This window comes from Gymnoscopelus braueri, assembly GCF_963280865.1.
Source record: "Gymnoscopelus braueri genome assembly, chromosome: 13".
In the NCBI taxonomy this organism is placed as follows: Eukaryota; Metazoa; Chordata; class Actinopteri; order Myctophiformes; family Myctophidae; genus Gymnoscopelus; species Gymnoscopelus braueri.
In genome coordinates, this window is record NC_137615.1 from 24,680,448 (window position 1) to 24,703,311 (window position 22,864).

The 22,864-nt window shown below is 43.6% G+C and overlaps 1 protein-coding gene across 3 annotated transcripts in view; it reads right to left on the reverse strand.

Moving 5' to 3' along the window:
• Positions 1 to 252: 252 nt before the first annotated feature.
• Positions 253 to 22,864, reverse strand: part of mybpc2a (myosin binding protein Ca) — a 51,713-nt gene continuing 29,101 nt past the window's right edge. For all 3 annotated transcript variants that reach the window (XM_080448199.1, XM_080448198.1, XM_080448197.1), the window contains 21 exons: positions 22,594 to 22,769; positions 21,220 to 21,352; positions 20,432 to 20,556; positions 16,694 to 16,799; positions 15,316 to 15,485; positions 14,533 to 14,698; positions 13,700 to 13,806; positions 13,496 to 13,525; positions 13,064 to 13,203; positions 12,399 to 12,558; positions 11,793 to 11,897; positions 11,164 to 11,352; positions 10,349 to 10,483; positions 9,991 to 10,158; positions 9,168 to 9,256; positions 8,391 to 8,586; positions 6,767 to 6,906; positions 5,507 to 5,666; positions 4,058 to 4,194; positions 1,638 to 1,824; positions 253 to 617 (listed from right to left, as the gene is read on the reverse strand). In XM_080448199.1, coding sequence (XP_080304325.1) covers positions 598 to 617; positions 1,638 to 1,824; positions 4,058 to 4,194; positions 5,507 to 5,666; positions 6,767 to 6,906; positions 8,391 to 8,586; positions 9,168 to 9,256; positions 9,991 to 10,158; positions 10,349 to 10,483; positions 11,164 to 11,352; positions 11,793 to 11,897; positions 12,399 to 12,558; positions 13,064 to 13,203; positions 13,496 to 13,525; positions 13,700 to 13,806; positions 14,533 to 14,698; positions 15,316 to 15,485; positions 16,694 to 16,799; positions 20,432 to 20,556; positions 21,220 to 21,352; positions 22,594 to 22,769 — 2,839 coding nt within the window. In that variant the 3' untranslated portion in view covers positions 253 to 597. The remainder of the gene's footprint in view (positions 618 to 1,637; positions 1,825 to 4,057; positions 4,195 to 5,506; positions 5,667 to 6,766; positions 6,907 to 8,390; positions 8,587 to 9,167; positions 9,257 to 9,990; positions 10,159 to 10,348; positions 10,484 to 11,163; positions 11,353 to 11,792; positions 11,898 to 12,398; positions 12,559 to 13,063; positions 13,204 to 13,495; positions 13,526 to 13,699; positions 13,807 to 14,532; positions 14,699 to 15,315; positions 15,486 to 16,693; positions 16,800 to 20,431; positions 20,557 to 21,219; positions 21,353 to 22,593; positions 22,770 to 22,864) is intronic.

Consider the following 22,864-nt stretch of genomic DNA (forward strand, 5'->3'; position numbering starts at 1 on the left):
TACATTGGATCCATTGGGACACAGGTTATTTTTTCCTGAAAAGTAATGCTTTTGGACATACAAGGTTTCCACCCGACAGCGACGATATCTAATTCCACGAGGAAGAAGGATAGGTGTGCAGCCGGTCACACTGCAACGATTTCAGTGCTACAGCTGCATGACAATCATAAATTCATCCCCGACCAATAAAAATGTCCGGGAAACCAAGTGCATACTGTACATACACACACACACACACACAGGAAAACATAATGGATGAATGTCCGTTTTATAAGCGTGTTCCTTGACAGGTTCACTTCACAGATAAGAGGGATCCATCTGTATGCTGTAATATTCGGGCAACATTACTAGGCTAGTCTTCAGCTATTCTCAATTAGGTGATGACAAGGTGACAGCTTGCACTGTCATAATTTGTGGCACATTACTGATGTGGCATTTGTCACAGTGGTGGTGAGGGGTGACAATAAGGGAAGGAAGTTGTTGGCTTTAGAAGCTCGCCAGTGTTCTGTTCTAATCATATTTATTCATGACTATCCGGTTATACATAATCCATTAGCATTCCTGTTCAACTGTGTCCGCCGCTGTGTCTTGCTGTCTTCATTGCTTCTCTTGCGCAACTGGGGTGAGGGGAGAAGAAGAAGGGAAGAAGGGAATTATAAATCGGCGTGAGGCCGGTGGATCTTTTCTTAGCTCAAGCTTAAGTCGTCTGAGGTTCTGAAGCTCTAACTGACAAATACAATAAGATTATCTTCATATTCGTCGCAAATGCGGCGCATTTCTGTGTCTCCCTCTTTTGAGCAGGTTCTCTCATCAACGTCTGAGTTGCAGGGCTACAGAGTCATGTCGGCTTGAAGAGCGAGGCCTGTTTGCAGTCAGAGAGAGTCCTCGCTGACCTTCAACCAAGTCCTCTCTCTCTCTTTCTCTCTCTCTCTCTCTTTCTCTCCCTGGTATATTCAGTGCAGCATTATGGGATATGTAGTTCACTGACTGACAGAAGGTAAATACTTATGTGCTCTGAATTAAGCTTTCATAATATTTATCGCTGCAATGTGTGCTGTACGTAAAATGTTCAGGTATTTGTCCGATTTTTGCCTGAAGAAGACCATGCAGGACGAAAAGATTATGAGTGCTTAATTCAGAACAAAGTATTTTCCTTCTGTAACGATGCTGGTTTTGTCCTGCACCTGAAGCTGAGCTGGGTTTGCCATTGATTATTTTCTTGGCAATTCTTCTATTTTTAACTTTTTTGATTTATTTTTAAAAATATATATCTACAGTACGTGAAAAAAATTGAATAGATTTTTTATAGTTTACTAAATTGATTAGTCTGGTTAACCACTTATGCCCTGTTTTATTATTCGCTGTACAATGTGTCATACAAAAATAGCCAATCTACAAGCTCACAACCTGTTGGATTGGGGCGTGTTGTGAGCTTGTAGAGCCACTATATTTGGTATTTTATATTATTGCTTAAATCGATTAGGTTGATCAATGGAGTAGTTCACCCAAAAAAGTACTTGTTTTCTATTAATTACACACCCCATGAAGCCTTGAATTCATGGCTCATCCTTTAACAATTGCACCCCTAGTTCACACTATTTCACTTCTTCTACACATAGCTGTGTGAGCGTACGTACCTCTGACCTCCAGCTTACACTCCACCTCGTCCTCCCCCAGGTCGTTGATGGCCTTGCAGCTGTACCTGCCCCCGTCGTATTGGCTTAGCTTACGGATGTTCAGAGTCAAAACGCCCTGGTTGTTCCGCATCAGGTACTTGGGGTCTTCACCAAGGATCATCTTGTTCTTCATCCAGATGATCTTGGGCTGAGAGAAGAACAGCAGTGAAAATGAGGACAGGAAATAGGGAATACAGGGAAGGAGGGTGGCAATGATAAGAAATTGGCAGAAAGCAAGAGGCGGAGGAGGGAGCAGAGGAGATGAGAGAGCGAGGAGTGAGAGAGAGAGACAGACAGAGAGAGATGTTGAGAGAGCGGGGAGAACAGACTGAGAGGTGAAACTGGGTCAACATTTTGGCTCAACAAATCTCTCAGATTCTCAAGAATAAGAATGCTGTGTTCAAAGATGTTTCTGCTCCACCTCTTGTTCTTGCTCTAGACATAAATAAACATTCCCACTGTCGAGCCATCAACATTCTTTGTTTTTGTTCTATTTACTCTTTTACTCTCAAACTCATGCATTCACAGGAATAAAACCTGCGGCTACTGGTTTTACTCTAGAACCCAAACTCTTCATTCACTATGAAGTCAGGTCTTTTTCTGCAACGCTCTGAGAATCTACTCTCGGGTGCCCATTGGTGACCAAGGTTTGAGAAATGGGTCAATGACATGGTTATGTCACCAATGAACACAGATTAAAGGTATTATGTATACTAGACCATACCCGGTGAAGGGCGCAGACGAAAGTAGTTGCAAAGTTGGGGTTATTGCACGTCCTGTAGCGCGGTCCCCCCGCGGCACTCCCCGCGGTCACCCCTCCCCACGGGCAACCACCATACCCCCCCCCCCCCCCCCACACCCCCCCGTCGCGGAACCCCCCGGGTCCCGTCGCAAACACACACACACACGCAACGTTTAGCGCGAGTCGTCTCGTGCTAAAACGCTGTGGTGTGTGCAACAGTGTAACGCTGTGGGGCTGTAGATGCGACGCATGCGCACACACAGAGCCAGCGTGTGTGTGGCGGCTGGATTGGATGCGACGCATGCGCAGTTTGATCGGGCACAGACGACCCACCTAAGACGGACGGACGGACAGACAGACAGACAGAGGTTACTCAAATTATAGGAAGATACTATAAGGGATTTGCCCTTGAAATAACAGAAATGTATCCTAAAATGATCCTACTCAGTACTTATGTCCCACTGGTAGTCCTCGTCAGTCTGCAGAGACGCTGTCTTCTGCTTGTATTTTTTATTGTCTTCAACAGGCCGGGAGGCGTGTCTGTGTCCGTCCGCATGACTACTGGACCGATCAGCCGGTCCACCATGGTGGCGCTATACCAGGCCACTTTACATTTTTGCCAATAACTCTTGAAACGTAGGTCGTAAAAAAAAATTCAAAATATATTTAAAAATCCTCCTTCCATGTTACCATGGTACAAGTTGCCAGCCTTGTCACAGGGATGTCTGGCCCTGTAACAGGGACAACATCCCTGTGACATGATACTGACATGATACTGACATGATACTGACTATGATACTGACATGATACTGACATGATACTGACCATGATACTAACATGATACTGACATGATACTGACCATGATACTGACATGATACTGACATGATACTGACATGATACTGACCATGATACTAACATGATACTGACATGATACTGACCATGATACTGACCATGATACTGACATGATACTGACATGATACTGACATGATACTGACCATGATACTGACCATGATACTGACATGATACTGACATGATACTGACATGATACTGACATGATACTGACATGATACTGACAAGATACTGACATGATACTGACAAGATACTGACATGATACTGACATGATACTGACATGATACTGACATGATACTGACCATGATACTGACCATGATACTGACCATGATACTGACTATGATACTGACATGATACTGACATGATACTGACATGATACTGACATGATACTGACCATGATACTGACATGATACTGACATGATACTGACCATGATACTGACCATGATACTGACATGATACTGACATGATAGTGACATGATACTGACCATGATACTGACATGATACCCCCCAGATTTACGTTTCCGACTATTGTAGGTACAGTATGTGTTCAAATGATTATATCTCCTATTTCCATTAAGATAGAGATTCCAAAGATCAGAGCTTCCATTGTGAATCTACACGAGTTTATGTAACTCAACCCCATTGCGGCCAAGTTTTATTTTTTAGTTTGGGGGTGTATAACAATATACCACATAATATTGAAAAGTTGTGAAAATGTTCAAACAATTTCACCTACAGTATGTTCAAAATAGGGACACCATGTTGAAAGTGGTTATCTATAAGTAAATACCTTGGGATAGGCGCTGACTGCACAGCTGATGGCGGCGCTGTAGCCTGCAATCACACTCCTGTTCACCAGGGGTGCCGTGAACTTGGGGGACCTGTTTATGTCCTTCTCTTTGTAGTTTGGTGGGTTATAATTCAGTGCTGGAGAAGGAGGAGAAGAGGTGTTGAGCTCTATAACAATGTAACAGCATATCATTGTGACCACTAAGCCCTATTTGATACTTAGCGGATCTACAAGCTCCCAACTGGCGTTGTGTGCTCTCCTATTATTACTATTTTTGAAAAGTGCCCGACATAGGGACTTTAATAAAGGGGGGGGTTTAAATAAAGAGGGGATGGTGACTTTCAAAGTGTAATCAGTTTACAGATTAGTGATTACCTGGTTAAGATTGCATTCACTAAGATATACAAACAAGGTTATGCAATAACATTACTTTTGACATTGCTCTTGAATTATTGCTTTCTTGCTGTAAGTTTTAGGCTCTAAAATTCATACCTGATCCAACAAATAATCACCTATACAGTATTGTTTCACAATTATACCGTATGTAAACAAATGATTGTGTTAATTAGTAAGAGATTACAATTGCCATTTAGTTCAATGTAATCCCATTACGTATTGTGGCCCTATATTCCCCCCACCCAGGTTATACTGCGCTGAAATCTGACCCTGCTCAGCATAATAATGTCTAACCATGTTCAGAGGTGAAGGTTCTCTCACAGTGCCTATAAGGCTGCACTAAGGTCGCTGTGCCCACAGCACTACGCGAGAAAAGTTAAACAAGTTACATATCGTCGCTGTCAGGCATAAACATTTTATGAACAAAATTGTTACTGTTCAGGAAATGTTGCCAAATAAAAAAAAAACGTTTAAAAAATAGTGAAAATACTGTAGGCAAGCTCACAGAGCGTTTCATCGTGGCATGTTGTGAGCTTGTAGATCGGCTATTTTCAGTACTTTTGTGTGACACTGTCGTGCCATGAAGTGTAAAATAGGGCATTCATTTAGGAAAAGAAAAACGTAAAGACATGTAACATGGAGATGCAAGGTTTCTGCCTGACAGTGACAATATTGCTTGTGGTGCTCTGCGGTAGATTTCATTATGGCCATCCCCATTACTTTGGGGCGTCCCTGTTATGGGTGGGACACAATTAATTTGGTTTCATGTAATTCATTTTTTTAATCAACTTAAAATAACTGATCGTTTATAGTTTTACCTCCTACTGTGTGTGTGTGTGTGTGTGTGTGTGTGTGTGTGTGTGTGTGTGTGTGTGTGTGTGTGTGTGTGTGTGTGTGTGTGTGTGTGTGTGTGTGTGTGTGTGTGTGTGTGTGTGTGTGTGTGTGTGTGTGTGTGTGTGTGTGTGTGTGCGTGTGTGTGTGTGTGTGAGTGTGTGTGTCAAACGTGGTCTCACCTGTCCCCCCCCACTGGTCCCCCATACAGCGTTTCATTACCTGTCTTGGAGATGATGGCTGTGTTCTTGCTGATGCCCGCGTCGTCGCTGAGGCCACAGATGTTGTGGCTGAACACACGGAAGGAGTACTCGTTCCCCATCACCAGGTCAGACACAGTGCAGCTGGGCCTGCGGTTGTGCTCATACACCGTGAACCATTCCTGACAACAGAGGAACAACATGAGTGTGTATGTGTGCGTGTGTGTGTGTATGTTTGGGGGGGGATTAGAGAGAGGGGGGAAGAGAGAGACAGATTAAACACCCTAGCATCCTTATTCTGCCGGCAAACATTCGGTTGTGAGCTTGATATTTAGTGTGGAGCGAAAACAGGAGGAGGCCTAGCATAGAGCCCTTGGGAATCTGGTCAACTAAGTATAGGGTTTAACTAGAGTGGGAGAGAGAGACGGATGGGGTGAGAGCAATCTGGGAACCCATTCCTTTGTTTTTGCCTCTGGGGGCACCACCTTCTTTTTTGTGTAAAACAGGAACTCGGTTTAGCTCCTGCCCTTTCTTAGTCCACTTCCTCCCGGGTGCTTCTGTGTTTATTCCTACTAATAACAACATTACATGTTTAAGGCAGTGATGCTGACAGCAGAATCTGTCTTCAGAGATTGAGGCGAGAGAGACAAACAGGCAGAGATAAAGGCAAGCAGGTTCCATTGAATCCATCACAATACAACAGTAAACTCCCTCAGTGTTAATTGATCCCTTCATAACTCTGAGAGTGTGCAAATGTAACCTTAGAGTTAACCACTTAAAGGGATACTTCACTTTAGGGCCGGGCCCGCTTTTTAAAAAAATATTAAAAATAAATGAAAAAAGTTATGGAAAATTCATGGCCCCCTCACGCATTAGTAGGACACTCTAATGCGTGAGGGGGCCATGAATTTTCCATAACTTTTTTCATTTATTTTTAATATTTTTTTTAAAAGCGGGCCCGGCCCTAAAGTGAAGTATCCCTTTAAGCCCTATATACTTTGCCATACGAATAACGAGAATAGCCGATCTACAAGTTCACAATGTGTCGCAATGCGACACGTGAGTTAAATCTGTTATTTTCACAAATCTTGATCAAACATTTTTATCACTTGCAATTTGTATCTATAATGACATGCCCATAATAGGGACGCCAGGTTGAAAGTGATTAAATTAACACTCAGTATTTGACAGTGTAGTCAGCTTCCATTGGCTGCTGGATTACACTGGGTCCCAGACCGTGGCACTACATACACATGGGGCCATTCCTCTGAACCGGGCTCACCATGGTTTTCAAGTCAGCCTTGTGGACAGTGTAACCAGTGATCTCGCAGTTGCCGTCGTCCTTGGGCAGATCCCACTCCAACGCGGCGTTGAAGCCCCAAATATCCGCAACGCGCACGTTAATGGGGGGACCAGGCAAGTCTGCAGAGTGGATGAGAGATGTAAAGAGTAGGGTACAGGACTGGAGCGGAGACAGCAGTATATAGAATAGACATGGAGAATGAGCGTGAGGCTTGCAAACAAGACAGGGTGGTTAGACAAGCGAAAATGAGACAGTCAAAAGTGAGAAAGATGGGAGAGTGGGAAAAAAGTGCCTGGTGCTTGTGGCAACTATGGTGGGGAATAACTCTCTTTGTGCTTTGTCTGAAAGAGATACACACAGAGAGAGAAACAGGCAGACAGACAGACAGACAGACAGACAGACAGACAGACAGACAGACAGACAGACAGACAGACAGACAGACAGACAGACAGACAGACAGACAGACAGACAGACAGACAGACAGAGAGAGAGAGTAGGAGAAAGGAAACAGAGGATGGAAGGACGCATCCGGGAGGGTGGGGGGCTTAACACCCACAGAAGAAAAGACTGATGAAGACTAGCAGTATAGCAAAAGACGAGACAGAGGTTGAAGGGAGAAATGAGTAAGCTACTGTACATACTAGGAGCTCCTGTGCAGAGGCACACAACACAGACAATGGGAAGAGGCTCCATACTGTTCCTGTCAGACCCACGGCACTGCAGAGCACAGTATGATTATCATCAATCCTCCTTTGTGCTCCTCGCTATACAGTACACAGAAAACTGTATTCCATAGAAAGGCATTTGCCATTAATCTCACCCTGTGCACTCTCTCTCTGACACACACACACACACACACACACACACACGCACACACACGCACGCACACACACGCACACACGCACACACGCGCACACACACACACACACACACACACACACACACACACACACACACACACACACACACGCACACGGATGCACATAAACAGCACAGCAAAAGTACAGTGCAAACATGCAGAGCAGCACTGATGTGTTTGCCCTTAATCCTGCTCTATGTTGCTGGCTCCTTGCTGAAGCAGTGCTGTGACAGTCTGGCTGGTGGATCTGTTCAAGGGGAGCTGGTGCCTCTCTCAACCCCCCCCACCCCGCTAAGCGGAAGAAGTGACAAAGTGCCCCCACAAATCCAACCCTAATCCCGGTCTAAACGTAAATAATTCCAGCGGAACCCCGCCGCATAATCCGCCCGGCACCCTGACCCAGGGAGATGTGCCGTGAGCTGAGGAACGAGCTGGCAGCCAGGCCACAGTGTGAGCGCAGGAGTCAGGATTATGAGAGGGGGGAATCAGTGCTTTGATGATGTGCTACTTTAAGTCACAGATCCCCTGCGAGTACGAAATGGGGGAATTATCATCAAATTAAAAAAACTCTGACATGCCACAGATTTGGGTTCACGCCATCATCCCCTTCCAAAAAAAGAAGGTTATTAGCGGTACAGCGTGAAGCGTGGACTATATGTGCAGAGGCCTAATCCCAAAGTGGAACCACATGACGGGACCGAACGTGTACATGAGAAGTGGCAGCAGCCTCGTGACTGAACTGACCTACGACCTGTATGTAAAAGTCAGCGCTGTCCGATACGTCGTCGATCTGGACGGTCATTGTGTATTTGCCAGAGTGGTCTCTTGCTGCTGAGCGGATGAAGAAGATGGAGCTCAGTTCAGTGACTTGAATCTGAACACCTTTGGCCTCCAGAGGTACACCATCTTTGAACCAGGTCACAATAGGGCGAGGCTTACCCTGCAGACAGAGTGAACATTTTGATTGCGAACAGGCAGGCGAATACACACTCTTATCATCTCCACCTTCATTTCTATCAGACTGGCAAAATGTGCCTTCCGTTGATTATCCAAATAGTTGTTAGGGATCAATAATCAAGGCATCATTCGAGTTGTTGGCCTTATTAGGTATTTCTTTGAATTCATATAATTAATCACTGGTATTATTGCACTATATCATATACTGTAAATGTGACATCTAGCTTTGTTACACAACTTTTTTACTTCAACCCAGTCCAGGGTTCACAGAGAAACCCACTTGAAACCTATTTCAGATGGACCAGGCAGTGGTTCTAAATCACCTCTCCAGCTTAGGTAAACCAAGTTGAGGAGTTGACATGCTGATTTCATGGTTCATTATGCATATTCATACAGAACAGGCAGATGGGATAGAGCATTTAATAATGCTTTGGGTAGGTCTTGATATAACTGGTTTTGTATTAAATGCAGCAGTACAATGCTTAGAATTCATATATAGTCCAGTGCACATGAGCTCAGCTCCTAAAGCTAAGATATATAGAGCTTGGATGGTCTCCTTCTAACCTGGAAGGGGATGACCAGGTTGACCTTCTCGCCCACTCTCCTGATGAATTTGGATCTCAGTTGGCGAGGCAAGCGTATTTTCGGTTGTTCTGTGGAATAGATGGAGGGGAACGAGCGAGAGAAAGGTTAAGTGGATGTTGGAGAAGAGTGGGTGGTAGAAGCATGAATGGGGGAGGAGGTGTGCATCTATACTGTCATTCGTACTTGTGTGTGCATGGGTGTGTTGGCGTGCAGAAACTGGTGTGTAAACGCATATAATATGGTACATTTGCATGTATACCTGCAGACATATTTTCATACTGATATTATTTGTATGAATACGTAGTATATTATCGTTTGAATACGAATGGAGCAATGTATGTAGATAATGAACATACAGTATACACAGTATAGTTCCTTCATATCGTCACTGTCAGGTGGAAACCTTGTACGTCCAAAATGGTAACTTTTAAGGAACTGGAAAAAAGAACCTGTTCCATTGGATTCAATGTCGTTTTTCTTATTATAAAAATACCCACAGACACACTTAATCAGTTTCACTTCAAACATTTAAAAAAATAGAAAATATATCCGATCTACAAGCTCACAACACGTCACATTGTGAGCTTGTAGATCAGCTATTGTGGCTACTTTTGTTCGACACACTTGTACAATTAAGCAGGGCATCGATTTACGGAAAGAAAACATAAAACGGTGAAATATGGAGACGTGAGGTTTATGCCCAACAGCAACGACATATACAGCATAAGATAAAAACGTGTTGGTGCAGCATGTTTACAAAATGACCCTCTGATGTCAGACATGAACACATGACATGTCTGACCCATGATCTCTCTGATAATGACAGCCTGTCCCAGGTTGGCGGGGTTGCTTCGTCCAGCAATATTGACAGCTATCACTCTGAAGAGCATCTTCTCTCCCTTCTGCAGATCCTTCACCCGGTACTGGCACTTATCTATTGGAACCTTGTTGGCCTGCACCCACTCATCACCTGAGTTGTGATTTAGAGAAGATAGTGCAAGTATATTTTTTATAATAATAATAATAATATATTATACAGTTTATTTACATAGAACCTTGCATATACACCACATGTAGTGCAAAGTGCTTTACAAATGGCTCCAAAATAATAGAGCAACATGCTGTTATTATTACATACATATTAGAATGATTGTACTTACTTCCTTCTTTGCAGTATTCGATGATGTATCCATCCATGCCTCCACCGCCAATCCTCTCTGGTGGGCGCCACTTCAGTGCACAGGTAGAGTCGGTGACATCATCCACCGTAAGACGGGTGGGCTCGCTGGTGGGGGCTGAAGAAGACAGGAGGTCATTAATACCCTTAATATGGAAAGTAATGGATTGGAGGGTTAAGCTGCCGTAAGCCCGATTTATACCTCGTCGCACGGCGGCGTCGCGTATCAGAAATAGCCGACCTACAAGCTCATAAGGCGCGGCGGATGCAACGCATTGTGAGCTTGTAGGTTTGCTATTTTTGGCATGCAGCAGCGTCGTGTGATGGAGCATGAATTTGGCTTTAGACTGAGCATAGTGAGCAAAGCCTCTGTTAATATCCGTCTACACAGTAAAATCCTATAGTGTTAGTTGAACTCTGTAGAGCATACATATGGAACCACATTTTGGTTCCATAGATATGCTCTTAATAGTTAAATTAAAGCTGCAATCCGGAACTTATATTTAAATGAATAAAACTTTATTTTAACCAATCTGTAGAGTAGAACTAGTACATCTTCAGTGGTTGGAGGTGGTCTCCCTATTCTTCCACCGAGAAATCTAGGCCCATGTCAGGTAGGACACCTACTGGTTGTCAAGTAGTACTGCCTGAAGATCATAAGTGCAACATCTCCCCTTTACACACAGAGATTGCATCTTGGCTGAGAGGTAGAAATTGGGTCTCTCATTTGGGTTTGAATGGATTGCAGCTTCAAATTAACACTGGCATTTGACTATGTGATGACAAACGGCTCCACACCGACGGGCATGAAGGGTGGGGAGGTAGCGCTGGGCTGAGAGATGCCGATGCCGTTGACAGCGAACACCCTCATCTCATACATCACGCCTTCAATCATCTTCTTGGCCTCATACGTGTTGGACTCGTGCACGTCAAAGTTAAGCTTGGTCCATCTATCGGCGCCCTTCTTCCTTCTCTCCATCAGGTACCCTGAGGACAGAGGTGGAAAGTAACCAAGTACATTTACTCAAGTACTGTACTTAAGTATCATTTTGAGATATTTAAATTTACTCGAGTAATTCCATTTTTCGATACTGTGTACTTTGTGCTTCACTATATCTCAGAGGCAAATTTTGAACAAAGGACTTTTACTTGTAACAGAGTATTTCTACATTGTGGTATTGCTACGTTTACTTTAAAAAAATCTGAGTGCTTTTTCCACGGAGGAGGAGGGGGGAGGGTTGGCAGAACACGGTCATTTCTTTTTGAGTCAGGAGCAGCCGCAGCAGAGCCTTTTTGAAGTGACTACAAAAACGCGGCGATGTAACAAATAAATAGTGTGGATTCCAAAGTGAGTGGATTCTCCAGGGGTAGAGACATCAGATGTTGAACATCAGATGCTGTTGGAAAGAGAATGGGGGGAGGGGTACCTTTAATGGGAACTCCACCGTCGAACACAGGCGGGTCCCATGTGACGGTAGCAAAGTCCTCTCCGACTGACATGCATGTGATATTCTCAGGGGGGTCGGGAACATCTGGAGAGACAGGTTACAGCAGGATAGTGAAGAGTTGGGGAAAGAAAGAACAGAGAGATAGAAATGAGACAAGAACTAGACAAAAGAGAGTGTGGGGAAGTGTATTTTTTGTTTCCAGTTAAATTGTGTTGCTTGCAGGGTAAACAGTCATCACTCTTACATTCCCATGATAACCGTGTATTTTTAGATCGTCGGCGAAACATTTTGAATTATGATGTTTTTTTTGTGCAGAACATTATGCTCTGTTGTGATGCTGGACACCAATTCCTCTCTTTACCGCCTCTGCTGCCAAAAAGACAAGAATGATTAGCTTTGTAATGCTAGCAGGCATTAAAACACACCTGTAGCATCAGCTAATGAGATAACGCTCACCCGTGACTGCTCAATTGACCCCGGATTTATCTACGGGAGCGAGAGAGAGGAGTGTGGGACTAATAGAGAAAGAACCTGAAGACAGACAAAAAAAAGGCAAAGAGACAAAGATGACAAAGAGCCACTGACCCACGATCTTGACATACAGTTGAGCCTTGTCCTCTCCGGCAGGATTGGTCACAGTGATAGAGTACTTCCCCTCGTCATCTCTCACTGCCCCGTCGATAACAAAGCTACTTAGGCCCTCCCTTGTCTCCACCCGGACTCTTCCTTCACCTTCCTCCACCGCCTAAGAGAGAGAGAGAGGGAAAGAGAGAGGTGGATGGGATTACATGGTTAGGATACAATGGCTACAATAACAGGTGATTCAACTGTCCCACACTGTTACATGTTTGTCTCTGTTTTACCACGCAGTGACATATTAGGATATCATAATGTTGACACACACATGCGCACGCGCGCGCGTACACACATCAGAAGGAGGCGTGCACGTATAAGTAGAGATAAATACACTGAGAGAGTAAAAGAGTGAGACAGAGCAAAAGTAACGCATATAATGTACTTCATCATACATCGAAAATAGCAGATCTACAAGCTCACAACGCATTTGCGGATGTGACATGGTGTGAGCTTGTAGATTGGCTATTTTTGGCACGCGACACCATCGTATGACGGGGCATATATTGGGCATTAGAGAGAGAGAGAGAGAGAGAGAGAGAGAGAGAGAGAGAGAGAGAGAGAGAGAGAGAGAGAGAGAGAGAGAGAGAGAGAGAGAGAGAGAGAGCAGTCCTTACTGTGTCTCCTCTCATCCAACACACAGTGGGGACGGGATCTCCTGTGATCTCCACATCGAGGCGGAGCTTGTTGCCAGCAACAACAACAATGGTGTTCTTATTGCCTACGCCGCTGGTGTCCAGATGGATCTTGGGAGGATCTGTGATTTTCAGCAATAGCCTGATTTACACTTCATTGCACGACAGTGTCACTTGCCGAAAATAGCAGGCCTACAAGCTCACAGTGCGTTGCGGATGCGACTAGTTGTGAGCTTGTAGGTCGACTATTTTCGGCGAGTGATGGTGTCGCACGGCAAAGTATAAATTGGCCTTTAGAGGGTGTGGGGGGTGAACCAAAAGGCTGGTTGTCAAAAGGGGCCATATACAGTAGTGTGGTTTAGCAATCCAGCCAGTAAAAAGCATTTGATATATTCTGCTAAAAACCCGACTTACCTTGGTGGGGAACATACTCAATCTTGATTTCTGAGGAAAATAGGAAAAAGATGTGAATCAGCGTTATTCAAACTTTGAGAGGGTTTGCGTGTATTCAGCAAAACCGTCAAGAGCCTCATATTGTCAGTCTCTCTCTCTCCCTCTCGCTCTCTCTCTCTCTCTCTCTCAGCCTCTCTCTCTCCCTCCCTCTCTCTCTCTACTTACCAATGAAGTTAAGTTTTGCAGAGAGAGAAAGTGCATAGCCCTCAGGAACAAAGGTATAATCTCCAGCATCCTCTGGCTGTACGTCATCAACCGTCAGCTTGTGAATCCTGGGAAAAATGTTACCAGATGTTACCAAGGAGACAACACCCATCATGTCCCACGGTTATGCAAAATACAGTCACCCGGCAACATACTTTATAATGAAATATCAGGGAGTGAGTGAGAAATTGGCCTTGTGTGACCATTACCATTATCGCCTTGGCATGTCATCTGCTGGATGGACTGATATTCCTGGTAACCCCCTCAAGGACTCTGTGTGTGTGTGTGTGTGCGTGTGCGTGTGCGTGTGCGTGTGCGTGTGCGTGTGTGCGTGTGTGTGTGTGTTGTAGAATAACAGGTTTGCAGGCCGTAAGACTATAGGGCAAAGCATGGTCTCTCAATTGCATGACTTCACTATAAATGCTGCACAGAATCTTCCTCGTGGTATCATTTTGTGGTGCCACAGATAGAACGCCCATTCATTTCCCCAATAGAGATTTCTGAAAATATTTATATCAATTATTTTAAGCCTAGAACCAAGCCATCCAGGCTCCTGGTGAATCATGACCATAAAGCAAATTTGGCTTAAAATATAGGAAACTAGGAAGATTCTGTGCAGCATTTATAGTGAAGCCATGCAGTTGAGAGACCATGCTTTTACAAAATCTTTACACGTCCTTAAAATGTGAACCTACTGTATCTGTGCATTTGTGCATGCGTGTTTGCGTGGGTGAAGTTGATAACGAGGCCTATCGGACACTCAGACATTGACCTGAGGCGGTCTAGCGTCGTACCTTCCGATGTGTGACATTTTGATGCGTTTGCTGGGCTGCACTTCAACGCCGTCCTTGAACCACTTCCCTTTTACGTTTTCGTCAGACACTTCACACTTGAACACAGCCTGCTCTGAAGCCTTCAACGACAGGTCAGCTAAACTCTGCAGCACCTCCAGCTCCTTCTCTGAAGCACAGACGGAGAGGAAGATGAAGAGGAAGAGCAAGAGAAGAGAAGTAAACGTTAGTGAATTAGAAAGATATTTCTGCCTTTCAATGTGAAGGGCAGCATGAAGAGACAGGGACAGGGAAGTACACGTTAATAATTGTTCATTTTATGTATTTGTAACTCTGAGAGACAAGAGTACAAATGTAACCACATGGATCCATGGAGTTAAATTAACACTGAAGAATTGACTGTGTAAGAACGAAGAGGAGTGATGCCATGCAACGTCTAATCCAGGCAGCAGGTAAGCTAGTTGAGCAACTGGGTTCCCCATGTTACTTTAAAGGACAACTTTGCCGATTTTTTACGTGTATCTTATCTGTTGTGAGGACACGTGAAAATATGACCAAATCGGTAGGCTGGCGTTATCTAGCGTCTTAGTGCTTTCAAGACAGAACACACTGCGTAAATGTTACGTCAGATTTTCACAGTAGAACAATAGGATTCAGGTTAAATCTAAGCTTTGGATGAGACACGTACAGTTTATACATTATATAATGTATCAGATGTTGGTTTACACATACAGTACGGGTACATACAGCAAGTGCATGTCCTAATCTTAACAAGAAAAAAGGTACCTTCAACTTCCAACTCTGCTTTTGACTCTCCGCCAGTGGTGATAGCATAGTACGTTCCAATGTCCTCCGTGGTAGCTTCATTAATGATCAGTTGGTGCTTTTTGCCATCCTTCTTAAACCTGTACTTTGAACCTGGTGTGTCTCTGTTCAGCTCCACACCATCTTTCATCCTATAAAGAAACACACCATAATAACCATGCAGCACGCACGCACGCACGCACGCACGCACGCACGCACGCACACACACACACACACACACACACACACACACACACACACACACACACACACACACACACACACACACACACACACACACACACACACACACACACACACACACACACACACACACACACACACACACACACACACACACACACACACACACACACACAGAGACCTGTTTGGAATGTTCTACACAAATACTGTACTAACTGCAGATCCCAAGGCTTTGGCACATAGAACTTGAGGCAAATAAATACTAAAGATGCACTTTTATGCTCAGATGAGTATTCTTAAGTTTAGGGAAATGCTCTCGAGGAAATATTATTATAACAATTGCTGATATGAACATTAAACATTCACAGGAAAAAGCTTTGCAGATTTTTTCAAACCCATACTATTATTATCTGTTGGCCTGCCGAAGACCTGTTTCCCCATCCTTTTTTAAATGATCAAATCAAATCAAATCAAAATAAAACATGTAACACTTAAAAACGACTGTAGTCGACCAAAGTGCTGTACAGGTCAAAAAACCATACAACAAAACAATACAATCAAATACAATCAAAAAAACTATCAAACAGGAGGTGATGAAGTAAAAATTAAGCTCGGCTGTGATTAAAAGCCAAGTCGAAAAAGTGAGCCTTAAGCAAGGACTTTAAAACCTCGATGGACTGGGCGGATCTAATGTGAAGGGGAAGGTCACAACAGGGCCTGGGGAACAGCCACTGCAAAAGCATGGTTGCCCCTAGTTTTCAGTCGGGCGGTTGGCTAAGTCAATAATGAGAGGTCAGCTGACCTTAAAGCTCTAACTGGGTTATGGCGTTCAATAAGTTCAGCCAGGTAAAAGGGGGTCAGCCCATTGAGGGATTTAAAAGCAGTTATCAAAATTTAGGGATGGTAAAGCATTTTCACGTTTGCCGATGTTATTACACTCCATTCACTACCTCCCACCCCCTACCAGGTACAGACTACACCCCGCAGTGGGGAGCGCAGGGTTCTGGTCTACAGCTATTCATTGGGGTCCTGTACGCCATGAATGAGCCACCAACATGGGGTAATTGCCAAAACATCACATTCAATTTGATTTCATTTAAGTAAAGTAAAGTAAAGTCAGTTTTGTTTCAAATCCATAATCCTTAAAATCCCTCACCATTTCACATTGGCTCCTTCCTCAGATACTTCCACCTCAAACTCCACCTTCTCACCCACAATTGTGTGCACGTCATCCAGCAGCTTGGTGATGGTGATTGGGGGCGCTGGGGAGAAACAACGGGTCTTGGTCAAATGTCATCAAGGGGTACCATAAAGTTACAGAGCCATCGAAGCCACTTGAGCAGTGTCAATGGTAAATAGGACTGCATTTATATAGCACCTTTATCCAAAGCACTTTACAAATGCACTCACACACATTCACACACCGATGGTGGAGGCAACCAGACCAGGTACCAACCTGCATACTGGAAGCAGTTAAGGGTTCAGTGTCTTGCTCGAAGACACCTTGACAGAAAGCCAGGAGGAGGCAGGGATTGAACCAGGAACCTTACAATCCCAGACGGCCTCTCCACCGCCTGAATCACAGCCTGTGTGTGTGTATCGATATTACGATATATTGCGATACTCCCTCCCGCGATAAATAATCGATACACTGCCGGCAAATATGATTTTCTTTCTTTTTTTATTGTTTTTTATTGTTGTGTTGCAGTATTATATTTAGCATCACATACATGAACAATAGTTACATTGCATTAGTTATAATTATTTTGAAACTAAAGCAAATCATATTTACATTGCACATGCATGGTGTAACATTATTACACCATGCATGTGCTCTATGGATTCCCCCGGTTGTACAGAGTGCAGTACTTCATGCCAGCCGGTCCTGGCTGTGGTAGCGCTGTTGAGGTAAATGAGGGTTAAAGGTATCATGACATTCATTTTCACTTCTTTTTTTTGTAATGTTTTTTTGGGGGTTTTATGACCTCAATTACACCCAAAAAATCTGAACTTTGAACATTCAGTGGATTTTCTGTGGTCTGGGGTTTTCTGAATGATTAGGCTGAAAAGTAATCTGAGCTTGGCCCTTCGGCAGTGAGGTCACAGCCGATTAATCCCGCCCACTCTCCTCCTCGCCCCTCCCCTCCCCTATCCTTTCCTTTGGGGGGGGCGGAGCAGAGGCGATGATTGACAGGCAAAATCCCTCACCAGCGACACCCGCAGGCAAAGATTTCTTTTTTCATTGCAGTTGAAAAGGCTTTAGAAATGTGAGAGAAAAACACCTGCCATGGATCAATGGAGTGGAATTTTTTGTTAAAACTTTCTATACACGTTTGAAGGACCATGACAAAGACTTTTAATGTGTGGTAAAACTGAACGTCATGAAACCTTTAAGTGGGCGGACTACTACTACTAGTGCTACTACTACTACTACTAGTGCTACTACTACTAGTGCTACTACTACTAGTGCTGCTGCTGCTGCTGCTGCTGCTGCTGCTGCTGCTGCTGCTGCTGCTGCTGCTGCTGCTGCTTGCATACATCCTAACCACTGATATGAGCCCAGGATTGTATTGTATTCTTATCAAAGTAATAAGAATGAAATGGGTCAAAGTTTACATAAAACAAATTGGTGGTACTTGTTAAGCCCTGCTAGGTTTACATAAAACAAGTTGCTACTCTCATTATTAAGAAAGCATTTCCCCCCTGTAAATTCAATTTGCACAAGATATTTTAGAGGGGTTATTTTGCATCCTTTCTTGTGGACAGGTACAGTCAGTGTTTTACTGTGAGGAGGAGGCACTATGCATGCACATTGTTGTACATTTTACTAGGCCAGTTTGTTATGCACAAACATCTAATAAGCTTTCGGAATAAATGCATGATTCCAGATTTTTGCCTTTTATTTTTCAGTTACAGATATTGTGATATATCGTTGATTACATTTCTTGCAATATATCGAGTATCGCAGATAGTGTGTATCGTGATATTATCGTTATCGTGGGCCAGATATCGCCACAGTTATCGTATCGCGAGCTACCCATATCGTCCCACCCCTAGTGTGTGTGTGTGTGTGTGTGTGTGTGTGTGTGTGTGTGTGTGTGTGTGTGTGTGTGTGTGTGTGTGTGTGTGGTACAGCGACAGTGAGGCTGTATAACCAAGTCATCCAAACTGCCATCCTCACACCTCAGTCTGACACACTATTGATAAACATTTACCTAGATAACATCTTGACTATACTGTATTCAGAATTCACACATGGAATTTGACCTCTCTCTCTGACTTGAGCAAAAGAGTGGAGGAAGTCAGGAGGTGAACTAGGAGGGGCGGTACAACCTATATATGTTCCATTATTGGGCCTCAAAAGCAAGCATCAACCAATTTACATTTTTAAGATCATGTTCTAGAAAAGAAATAATAATAACATGCTAGGGTTAGCACGTTTTTTCCACCACTGTGTCTCAGCCTGCATCTACCTGGTGGACATACTAAATAACCCTCTTCTTATACAGTCTCTACTAGCCACTTCATTTAGCATCTATTTCCATCACTGGGGGTGCTTTATATGCGTACTAATATGTCTTTCCCACGCTAATGAATTGGGGTAAAGACATGTGTAATATTACATTTGTAACACTTATGGATTTCATTCACATTCACAACAACATTCCTAACAATTAATATGCTGTTAAGTCCAAGTAAAGGCGTCTGCACCACAACACTCTGGGGATGACGGCTAGCTGTCTCAACCTAGCTCAACATCTCAACATCCACTCTCTCTGCCATTTAAACATCCTTTTTTTTCCTGTCAGTTGAAAGACCCCATCAATTCTGTCTCTAACTGAATCATGGCACCACTTTAACATATACAGTTTCATGTCATGTTCACAGAAACACAATATACACCAGTCCATGCCACAACATGGGAAAAGCCCAGGTACTTTATGTGTTGAGTAACAGAGTTTGACAGTACAACGCTGAGCTGTAGATACTGTCTGCCACCTGCTTAACACCCCACTGCCTTCTGTAATGTCCGGATAAATCAACACACAACATTGTGATATTGATAAAGACATTCGCGAACAGCAACAGGGCCCACATGTGGACATGGATGCAAAAAGACAATAGATACTAGTGTCTGTAGTTACCCTTTTCAATGGCCTCTGATAATGCAGGTACAGGATGAGCAGGAATGAGCCCATAGTGTGTGCTTCATTTACCAGCAACTACAAATTAGAATCTGGAGTGTTCATTTAACTATGGAAGTGTAAAAACTGACCTGCAATTATGGAAGCCCATTTCCACCGCTGAATCAAAATAAAAAGGCTTGAATTTGTTTTTTTCTCGCAATTTTATGTCTCCGAATTCTGTGGTTTAAAGTGGGTATTGCAAGAACGAAACTCTGATATTCTGAGAGAATATAACTGTGAGAATTTAAAAACAAATACCTTTTTTGTTTTTACATAGAGGCAGCAATTCCATACTTATAGGTCCATTTTTATACTTTCAGAGTTAAATTAACACATCTAATTTCACTGTGTAGTCTTAAGCTACAGTACTATAATACTCTGATAATCTCATGCATAGAGAGAAGACCCAACGAATATAATATAACAAAGACACACGATGAACATAATATCTGACATAAACAAACGCCGGCAATGCTGTGGGGGCGATAAACATAAACCCTAAACAATTCAAGCATCAGAAACATAATGACTAAGCAGCCAACAGAGCAGGATACCACGTGGCGAGACATAAAACTGACACGCAAAGACAAATGAGGACAGCTGAGCAGACAAGACTCGCAGAGATGAAATAACACCCCTCACAAAACTGAAAAGAGCTCCCTCCACCTCCACCACAAAGGGAAGCTATGCGACAATGAGCTGCGTACCTTTGACAACGAGCTCCGTAAAGAGCTTATCCTCTCCGATCACACACTCGTAGGCTGCGTCATCTGCCAGGTTGCACTTGTTGATAGTGAGAGTCCGTTTATTGCCAATACTCTCAAACACGTACCTGGCAAACAGGGAGGGGGGGGGGGGGGAGAAGAAGGGGTAGCTTAAGTTTTGAATATTGACTCTCAACTAGCTGGGCAATATATGGATATATTGATATTATGACATGTGACTAGATATCATCTGGAATTGTGGATGTTGTAATATCGTGATATGGCATAAGTGTTGTCTATTCCTGGCTATAATCACTTAAGCCCTATAAAAGATTTAGAAAGAAATAGAAAAACACGTCCATTGTGAGCTTGTAGATATTATTCTTATTTTACTTAATTTAACAATTAATTCAATTACATTCAAAATAAAAACAAAGGACATGGATGGTAGGTTGTCTTGTGCATGAATGCACGTTGCATGCATGAACGTATGTATGTATGTATGATGTTCTTGGGGAGCGTGATACTGTAGGCATGAGACCGCCTGAAAGCTTGTTGTGTCAAAAGCGTGATTTGGCAGGCTCTGACCTATAGCAGCAATACACAGTCACACCAAGAACACACACACACACACACACACACACACACACACACACACACACACACACACACACACACACACACACACACACACACACACACACACACACACACACACACACACACACACACACACACACACACACACACACACACACACACACAAATAATAATAGTTTTGGTTTGCTCACTTGGCAGAGGGTTTGATTTCCGTTCCGTTCTTGAACCATTTGACCTGGGCGTTGGAGTCAACGACATCTACGCTCAGCTGGATCCTTTTGCCTTTGTCCACTGTGTACTGTGACTCCAGTCTGGACAGGAAGGCTGAGGAGGAGGTTCACATGTCAGTACTTTACGCTTTAACTACTGCACATCTCCAACACACAATCTATGCTAATGCTAAACGTATATCAATATAAATAGCATGGTAATAGATTTTCCTCCATCGTGCCTTTAACCACTTAAACCTTATATACTTCAGTTGACTGGGGTACCCCAGGCGTTTATACTTGGTCCCCTCCTTTTTCCCTTGACACCAAGGGCCCTATTGTACACCCGGTGCTAAAAGGCGCAGCGCAATTATCATTGGCAGTTTACAACCAACGCAGTTGTCATTTGTATAATTACCAAATGTACTTGGCTCGCTGATGGACGTTGTTGGTCTTAAAATGAGATGTGATCTAGCGCATTGCTATCCTAGGAACAGTGAGAAAAGTTAAAGAGATTGTGCCAACCATAAGCTGATCTTAAATCCAGCACAGTGACATACCGTACTATTTAGAGAGTGCATTATTAAGATGTGTATGTATATAGGCAGGTTTGCAATGCACGCACTCGCACATTGATATTGTGATTGCATCCGAATTCAACACAACAGTCACGTTCAATATGGTAGGTGACATTTCTGAGAATCAGCATTGAGGTTGAAAAAATAATCTATGATTTGGGCCATATTGCATAGAGCCATAGGTCAAAACATTTTTTGTTCAGAAACGGCAGATAAAAAATTGCAGATCTACTTGTAGACCCATATTGTCTTCACCAGAAACGGGACGCTAGGTTTCATGTGGTTAAATGGTATTTATTTACAGCCCACTACATCACTTAAGAAGGTCCTTCTTTAAGTGACTTAAGAAGGTCCTTCTTAAGTCTTGAGGCCCCATACACGCATCAACTTTTTCATCAACATCAACAGACAACATAAGCATCATGAGCAACATTATGAGATACAAGGCAACAGCTCCAACTCAAATTGAATGTTTTTGTCAAAGAATTCCCATAATACAATTTTAGAGTTCGGGGCACTATGCAGCCCTCACCCCTACTGTAGGTCAGAGAGTGCATAAGGAGAATCAAAATGGACCCTTATGTGTCCATTTTGTTCCTTTGGTACAGTTGTAGTTAAATTACTGTGTATGGTCAGTCATACATGTGCTCCATTCTTCTCTCTCTCTCTCTCTCTCTCTCTCTCTCTCTCTCTCTCTCTCTCTCTCTCTCTCTCTCTCTCTCCTGGTACCCCCCCCCCCTTCTTCCTCCCTCCCCCCTCCCATACACTCCCTCCTCACCATCACACTTCTTGGGTTCCTTTTTTTTCTTCAACTTATTCAGCATCTTCAGCATGCCCGTGAAGTCTGTAATGCCATTCTCAAAGGCAATCTTCTCGTAGTCGCTGGGCGGGGCAGCTTGCAAGATCGCCCACACGTCCACCTCGTCTTTGGGGTCTTCCTCTTTCTTTTTTGCCCTGTGTGTGTGAGTGTGAGTGTGAGTGTGAGTGTGAGTGTGTGTGTGAGTGTGTGAGTGTGTGAGTGTGTGTGAGTGAGTGTGTGTGAGTGTGTG